Below are 9064 nucleotides of genomic sequence, written 5' to 3'. Positions count from 1 at the left end.
TGTATATATATATATATATATATATATATATATATATATGTATATATGTATATATATATATATAGTAATTCATGAACAGAAACAGACTGACTGTTCTGTAAGTAAAACCCTGCCCCAAAAAACACGAGAAAACCTTATTATATTCATAGAAACAAGGTTTATAGAAACCAAACATCTAAATCCACCATTTCTAAATCTAGTGTACTTGGTCCAGACCATGCCTTGTTTTCCATACAAATAGTTAATGATAATAAAGCACAAAAATTCAAGTCATTTATATCACTTGTTTTAAATGCATGTGTGAGTGACAAAGGCCAAATCAAATGCTGATTGCAGATTGCATACTCCAAAGCCCTGGTTCCTGAGAGGAGATTTTGGTTTGGAAGTTCTGGTGGGGCCATGCAGGAAAGCCTTACAATGCAAGCCAGAAATACCATAATTAATACGCTCACAAAAACACAGAAGCTGGAGTACCTAGAGAAAACCCTCAGAAAGGCCCAAATCAGACTTGAAACCACCTTCTCGCTAGGAGGTATGCTAACCACCACGCCACTGTGCCAATCTGATAACATATATTATCATATCAATAACGCCACCAAACGTCAGTGTTCAAGATGTCACTATGTCATATACTCAAGATCAAAAACAATAATGTGACAACAATTAAAAAAAACAAAACAAAAAAAAACAAAAAAAAAAAAAACGCACACAATGTGGCCTGACTGGCACACACCTAATACACAGTAATCAATACACAAAGTCAACACACATACTACACTACACAGCCAAACAGCCATTTCAGCTTCACAGACAGGTAAACAGATCCATGAGTCCATGAGGTTGTGTCCCCTCAGACATGTATTGCCAGTTACGCATTACTCAAATTCCATTATAATTCAAACAATATGTAAACTAGATTATCATTTCAATTTAGATTAAAACATTAATTAGACTCACGAGTGCCTTTTGAGGATCTCCGGTTAACCAAGTTTTCTGCTTAAACCACTCCTGGTTGAATGACCTAGTTTTGTCTTTTCCCCCTTGAGAAATGATTAAATCCTCAAGATGATGTGCTCCCAAACCTCTGCTCAAGAGGTAGAATCTTAAATGTCACTCTAACCACTTATGAATTCAATTCATCATGCAATGAATGGATGAAATATGATTTAGCTATGCTAGACGAGCTAGCTGACCTGTGCAGTCCCAGTCCCTTGCTTCAAATCATCCAGTGATGCCACTAATGCAGGAGGCCACTGATGTGGACCAAAGAAACGAAGTGTAAAATTATTCAAAGTATTGAGATGTGCACAGATGTAATGATGGTAGGGATTAGAATATAGTTCCCAACAGGCCTGTTTTCACTTAGATATTTTTCTGTTGTCATGTAATGGAACAACTAAAATCCTAATTTAAGAACTGCAATGCCATCTGACAATATTAACATAGGGTTGCAGACTATCACTGAGCAAAGATATTTGATGTGTTAAATCACTACAAAAAGTAAAAACCTTCATATCACAAAGTTTTACACAACGTGCCAAAAAATAGCGTGCCATTCAGAAACGGAGAGGAAACCATGATCCACCATGATCATGAGGGTCATTTCATAAAAACTAAAGTAGCACAAAATTATACAGCCATAAAGATGGAAACTAAAACTGTTAAAATTGCACTGGGTGTTGCGCTTTTAATTTTAGGTTTTGTAGTCGCATTTCCTTCTCTCTCAGATTTGCGGCCATGGCATGATTCGTTCTGTCTGTGTCAGCTTTCATAATCTCAACGACATGCTTCAGGATGTTCGGCAGTTTTAACAGTGGTGGAAATTCATCTGATGCTTCCTTCACTGTTTCCACAATAGCGTCAAGCTGCTTTTTTCTTTCATTGTGTTGTCTTGATGCATCTGCCAGTCTCTTCTCGTATGCTACCTGATAGAGATAAGTAAAAACATTTCATCACACATCATAGGATGAGTTGCACTTCTCCTTCATTTGCAGTGGATTTATCACAAAGAATAATCTGATGTATATTTTTCACATGTACACTCTAAACCAACATGTGCGATAACTGAATATGAAATGAATGTGGCCCACTGACTGACCCACCTTCATTTTGTTTAGGTCTTCTGTTGCTTCCTGAACTTTTTTCATGAGCATTTTCTTAAGTGTCTCAGAAACATCCTGAAACTGTAAATGAAGGACACTAAGACTGTTAATTAGCCCATGACGGCTGTAGTGGATGTAATTATATCTGCATAAAATAACATAAAATCTCAGTATTTTACATCACAAGCAAAAGGATAAGTAAGTTCATTTACAAGTCTGTCGTTGTCTATCTGTGAACTGGCGACATGAACCAGGCACAGCAGAGACAAGATGAGAAGGAGGCCTTTGGAGGTTCTGGACCTACCCAGTCCTGCCATCACAATTGTAGCTAAAACACTCTGTGAACTTGACACATTAAAAGTATTATGGTTAATGAGGAATTCCACAGAGTTTACAATATAATATTTAATAATGTTTAGCACAACGCTCATATTACTCAGTGTTAATGATCTTACCTTTTGGGTGAGAGAAAGGACAGCAACCGTGCAGGTGGTGAACGAAATGAGAAAAGATAACACATGAAAAATGTTTTATACGCTCTTGTTGTCACGTCACAGATCACCTGTAGGAACCTGTCCTTTCACTTTCATTGGCATGGAAGTTTATTATACTTTTATGATATGATAACACTTGTAGGTGTACAACAGAGAACACCTTATCAGTAGCTCCATCAAGAACTGTCAAGGTCTGGGACAGCAACAATATGTTAGACAATTCAAATAAACCAAATAAGGAGGGCACCATAAACAGTTGGGACTTCGGACAGTGTCGTAAGTTTTGTAGTTTTTTTTTTTGTTTACCAAAATGTATTCAGGTTAGTAGGAGGAAAGGTGCAGGAATATCAATTTCCTCAAAAGGATCTGAACAAATTGTTAATGAAATGATCAATGAAAATTTGTGACAAGTGATGCTGTGACACTGGAGTCCATGCAGACTCATGCATCACGCTGTTGCCACAGTTTGATAAATTATGTTTTATACTTTCGATCAGGAGCCTCTTCAAGGATTCATCATACTTTATTTTTTTTCTTCTTGTTTAATCTGTGCAGTGAATGCTGTTCTTCAGTCTTCCTGGTCTTTATGAAATGTTTGCCCCTCTCGATTCGATAAAGTTCAAAACCAGACCACCGCACTTTTCTATAAGTGATCCCACTCTCATGCACAACAGGGCAGTTCCCTTGTGGCAGAGGTCGTGGCCCTTCTGTAGAAAGGGCCAATAATGCCAGTCCCCAGCAGCGAGGCACACCGCTGGTTTTATTCAGGCTACTTGTTGGTTACAAAAAGTCATCCAGACCATAGCCCTGGCTAGGCTTTATTTTCTTCATTAAAGGAGTTTTCGTTAGCATGAACATGGTGCCAATCTGACATATATTATCATATCAATAGTGCCACCAAATGGCAGAATTCACACTCACTCAATCAGTGGTGCTGTCGTATGACAACTATCTCAATACAAGAATAAAAGCTTTAGGGCAGGCCTGATGAGGAAGAGGCCCTTGGAGGTTCTGGACCTACCCAGTCCTGCCATAACAGCTGTAGCTAAAACACTCTGTGAACTTGAAAAAAAGCATTACGTTAATGAGAAATTCCAGAGAGTTTACAATATAATATTAGTACGTCGTTCTCTGTTCAGTGTTAATGATCTTACCTTCTGGGTGAGAGGAAGAACAGTAGGCCTGCAGGCGGTGAACGAAAATGAGAAAAGATAACACACAAAAAACACTTTATACACTCCTGCTGTCACGTCACAGATCACCCGTGCGAAGCTGTCCTTTCTCTTTCATTGCCATGGAATTTTATTGTACTTGGCAGGAACGTGATGGCATCTGTCAGTGTACAACACAGAACACCTAATCAGTAGCTTCATCAAGAACTCTGACCGGTCTTCCAGTTACTGTCGGCAACAATATGTTTATACCATTAAGCATCTATGAGAGAATGATCATTGAAATTCAAAGTAAAATTTTGTTGTTATTATTCAGGCTACGTCTTGGTTACAAAGACAGGCAGCAGTCTATTTTCTATCTTGAACCTGAAAGGATTCTGCAGCTTCCCCTTTTGCATGCTTTGGTTGTCAAGTCTTCTGTCATCCATATGGAATCGGGACTGGTTCACTACAGTGGACCTGCGCGATGCATACTTCCACATTCCAATATACAAAGGCCACAGGCAGTATCTCTGTTTTTTTCTTCCAAGGCAACGCATACAAATAAAGTCCTCCCGTTCAGCCTGTCCTTGTCTTCTCGCAACCTTCACAAAGTGCATGGAGGCAGCACTGGCCATGTCGGCTCACTTCCTACTTTTAAGGTCTTGGTGACCTCATCCGACTCAACTATTCACAGGGGTGTTTGAGGATTATGTTTGATAAGACAAGAAAAGATAATACTTTATTGACTTATTATTTAGCGACTAGGAAGAAATTAAATAGGACACAGGTAGCAGGCAGCAAACAACATTAAATAGGACAGACCCAACAGGCAAGAAAAAGTACAGTACACAAAGTGACAACAGTTGTGGATAAAGTGACAATGTAAGTAGGCTACATATGGGAGCACAAAGGAGCGTCTGAAGCGTTCAGTTCTGCACCAGAGTGGGATGATCCGCTGGCTGAATGAGCTACCCATCAGCCACAGCTCATCATGGTCCTCACTAGTTTATTGAGTCTGTCGACCTCACTGGTCTTGGCCCCGCCCGAACCAGCATACTAAAGCAAAAAAGAGCACGCTGGCAATCATAGACTGGTAGAAGGTCTCAAGGAGTCGACTACAGATGCCAAACGACCTCATTCTCCTCAGGAAGAACATCCTGCTTTGTCCTTTCCTGTAGAGGGCGTCAGTATTATGTGACCTGTCCAGATTATTGTTGATGTGGACCCCAAGGTACAAATCCACAATCTCCACCTCCTCACCCTGGATGGTGACTGGGACAGGACTTCAGGACAACACACTTGTATCTTGCATCTTCTTGTATCACTTACATGGCTGCAGTCTTGGGGCAGTGATTATCAGTCAGGTAATATGAGGCGATCAAGTCCGTCCGTATTCTTCTTGTGTAGTAACTGAAGCAGCAGTCACTACTACCTAATCTCTCTGAAGAAAAGAACATTAAATATTATATTTAATGCATCTCCAGCTGTGACGTCTCTGATCAACACAATAATCTGAGGGAATCTTACTGTTGCAGAGCACTGGAGATAACAGTGCAGCTCCCAGGATGCAGAGCAGGAGGATGTGAGCGGTCCTCATGACGACTGGATATTCTTCGATGAACGAGATAAACACCACGGTTACACAGTGAAAGGACTTCTAAACTAAAGGTGGTGAGGTGTCAGGCTAATTGAGGTCAAGGGGCGTGAAACTTTCCTCTCAATATAGACTGAACACAGAGGAAATGTAGTTGTGGTTAGCCCAGAGATGCAGCTCAAAGTACGATTCATTAGGTACCATTAATACCATTAGATCTCTAATGGTATTTTTCTATTACCATAGCACTGGATGCTACATTTCAAATTTTAAAAAAGTACTTGTTTAAGTGCAGCTGTACTGGTGTAAAGATACAACATATTTTGGTCAATTTAACAACACCTTTCTACATTATAAGCCAACAATTCTTTAATATTTGTGTCTGTGGGTCCTTTTACAACAAATGTACTCATTTTGTTGAATAAATGTTTCTGTCTCATTTAATTTCTTCACTTTTAGGAGTGAAAAGTAAAAGTGGATATTTTCAGACGTAATACTGCAGAAATGTAGAGGTTCGTGAGGGGAGAGTGACTTTTAAGGGACACTATGTCCGAATTGGCTTGAATCGTTTATTTAAAACAAGAATCTGACGTACAATATAGTATGTAAAACCTACAGAGAAGTCTGGATATTTGCAGTTGTCATCTAGTGCAGAATTCATTAACGTGTACAGAACACACACACAGTTTATTTCTCATTGTGCTCTTTTTATTGCGCTCCACAGGCGGCAACACTCATCATCCCACAGCAGAGGAGGACAGGGATGCAGAAAATATGGTGGTTTTACAAAATATGGTTAATTACAACATACATTTGACTTTATACTGTACATTTATTCACTAAGAAACAGCCCCTATACGTGTAAATAACATGTCACCACACCTTTTTATCTCCTCATATTCATTTCAGGGTATTATTGCGCTATATTTCTGCGTGTATTTGTCAACCACTGTAACACTTAACTAACTTCTAAGAACGCGTCCGATTACATATTCCCATTATAATCTGCAAAAAAATAAATCAGTAAATGAAGTTCAGGAGTGTCAGTGTCTGCTCATTTCTCTTCATCTTGAATTTGCACCACGGTTGATAAATTGCAGTTTAGGTCTTACATCATTTGTTTTCTTCTTTTTTGCAATTTGCAAGTTCATCCTGCGGGTCATAACAGACCAGGGGGTGGCTGGTATTGGTCCACGGGCCCAGACACCCATTCTGTTAAGACAAAAAGAAAAGAGTCAAAAAGGAAATGATGATGAAAACATTCACAGCACTGTTCAGTTAAGATAAATGTTCGGTTCTATGATGAGATTATATCAATGGAGACAAAGCTTTTTCAGACTCCCCATGATCTCCCTCCTGCTCAAAAATGAAAATACACAAGAACCCTGTTAGATGAACCTTTGTAGAAATATTCCAGAGGAAACAAGAAGAGGAACTTGGATACTGAGACAGCTGATGTTACTGTGAGGGACATTATCATCGTCTGACTGGATGTACTGTCACCATCACCTCTGACATTACTGCTACTTTCTATTCCACCATCACTGACTCCTACGAAAACTGAAGGACTTGATGAATCAGCTTCAGCTCCTGTTGTTAACGTTACACTAACGGTGTCATGTTTATCTGACGTAAATCAACAAAGAAAACCAAATTCATTAGAACTGCAGCACAAAAATTACCAGGACGGACCTGGATCAAATGGATCTATATAAAATCCTTAAAACATAAATTCTGTTGTAAGTATAACTGGTTGGGTTTATAATGAAATGATGTAAATGTCAAAAAAGAAGAAGCAGTTTCATTCAACTTCAAAACAACACCAACTTACAAATACAATAGAGAATCCAATCCTCATCGTAGAAGTGATCTCGGTCATTAGTCTTTGGACACTGGGTCACTTGGTCAGCAGCAGCTGTAGAGCTGCTGGTAGAAATCAACATCGTCGTTGTCGTTGATGTTGTCATCGCCGTCGTTGTCGTTGTTGTTGGTGTCGTCGTTGTTGGTGTTGTTGTTGTTGGTGTCGTCGTCGTCGTTGGTGGTGTCGTCGCTGTTGTTGTTGGTGTCGTCGTCGTCGGGTACGGCCCGACCATTATGAACGGACTGAACGAGGGGTCCAGGTGTCTCATGATGCTCACAACCCAGGATTCACTCGGATCCACACAGATGTGACGAGACCTTGTTGTCACCAAACTGAAACAGAGAAACTGACTTATTATTATTGTTTTAATAAAATAAGATAGAAAACAACCTATAACTAATATCTGCTGTAAAGCTGAAAGTGGTCATTTTGTATTCAATATTAAGCTATCTCTTATCCAATTACTAAAGTATGTTGGATTCATGTTAATGTGCATTTAAACAAATTTAAATTTTGGGGGGGGGGGGATTAAGAAAAAATATCTATATGTCCATCACATCATAAGTAAAAAGTAAGATAAAATAAATGTACCGTATTGTTTTTAGTAGTTTGGCTGTCCATGCGACCTATATTCAGAAGCAACTTATATATCAAAAAATACAGCCTACGCTATGACCACAAGAGGGAAGGGAGGCTTTTATTTCTAATTCTCTCCTCATTCAGTAGCTCATCTTCACACGTGCTGTTCTCCTTGCTGCGCTGTGACCTGGGTCTCTGTCTCTGTTGCGCCATAGCGCTTAACTCCCAGTCCATTCAGAGTATTTTAACAGCGTGTTCTGCTGACTGTCCCTCTCTGAAGCAGAGGAAAGGTCGGCTTCACTCCCCTCAGTCTTCACAGACAGTCCACAAAGAGTTTCTGATCATATCCTCGTCAGTTTGCTCCAGGCGATGGAGTTGTTTTTCTTTTCTTTTCTTTTTTTGACCCAGTCTGTGCTATATTGTTTAAACAAAGCCCTGGTTATTAGCCTATATGAGACCTGGCTATTAATTAAATGTTTGAAAAATAAATGCAACTTATAGACTGGTGCAACTTATATGTTTCTTTTTCCTCTTCATGACTGAGTTCATCAAGCTAACACAGGTGATGTACACATTATAGACATGTTTTATAACTTTTGTGACATCTAGAGCACGTCACCAAGTCCTCATTGCACTTATTAAACACATCTTTTATCACTTACATGGCTGCAGGTATGGGGCAGCGATTATCAGTCATGTAATATGATTTGATCAAGTCCTTTCGTATTCTTCTTGTGTAGTAAGCGAAGCAGCAGTTGTCACGACCAAGGGCATCTGAGTAAAAGAACATTAAATATTATATTTAATGCATCTCCAGCTGTGATTCCTCCGATTGACATAATAATGTGAGGGAATCTTACTGTTGCAGAGCACTGGAGATAACAGTGCAGCTCCCAGGATGCAGAGCAGGAGGATGTGAGCGGTTTTCATGACGACTGGATATTCTTCGATGATGGAGATAAACACCACGGTTACACAGTGAAAGGACTTCTAAACTAAAGCTGGTGAGGTGTTAGTCTTCTCAAAAAAACAAAAAAACAAGGGGGGTGGGCTGAAATTGACAGAAACTTTCCACTTGGTTAGAGTGAACACAGAGCAAATTTAGTTGTGGTTTTGCCCAGAAATGCAGCTCAAAGCACGATTCATTAGGTCAGAGGACATTTTTATTTGTTCTTTTATATTTTTCTCGCTAGGACTGCAGATCTTTAATGGTATTTTAATGATACTGGATGCTACATTTCAAATTTAAAAAAAGTACGGTAAGGTTTAAGTGCAGCTGT

General features: G+C 39.4%; 1 protein-coding gene and 1 long non-coding RNA gene across 4 annotated transcripts; both read right to left on the bottom strand.

Moving 5' to 3' along the window:
• Positions 1-619: 619 nt before the first annotated feature.
• LOC125018849 lies at positions 620-3817 on the bottom strand. Of its 3 annotated transcripts, none has more exons than XR_007113999.1 (4): positions 2558-3817; positions 2315-2447; positions 2103-2183; positions 620-1925 (listed from the first exon to the last, which is right to left on the bottom strand). It is a non-coding gene; the product is annotated as an uncharacterized LOC125018849 (long non-coding RNA). The 3 variants fall into 3 exon arrangements; XR_007114000.1 differs by having other exon boundaries at positions 3751-3787; XR_007113998.1 differs by having other exon boundaries at positions 2315-3817.
• Positions 3818-7410: 3593 nt separating this feature from the next.
• On the bottom strand, positions 7411-8779 carry LOC125009074 (C-C motif chemokine 4-like; the record flags this gene model as incomplete). Its single annotated transcript, XM_047586676.1, has 3 exons — positions 8645-8779; positions 8447-8558; positions 7411-7537 (listed from the first exon to the last, which is right to left on the bottom strand). Coding segments are annotated over exons 1-3 (309 nt in total), but the record flags the coding sequence as incomplete, so codon positions are not given.
• Positions 8780-9064: the final 285 nt, after the last annotated feature.

Source organism: Mugil cephalus, chromosome 1 (assembly GCF_022458985.1).
Source record: "Mugil cephalus isolate CIBA_MC_2020 chromosome 1, CIBA_Mcephalus_1.1, whole genome shotgun sequence".
In the NCBI taxonomy this organism is placed as follows: domain Eukaryota; kingdom Metazoa; phylum Chordata; class Actinopteri; order Mugiliformes; family Mugilidae; genus Mugil; species Mugil cephalus.
The sequence above is the reverse complement of the archived record's forward strand: the minus strand, read 5'-3'. Positions and strand labels throughout refer to the sequence as shown.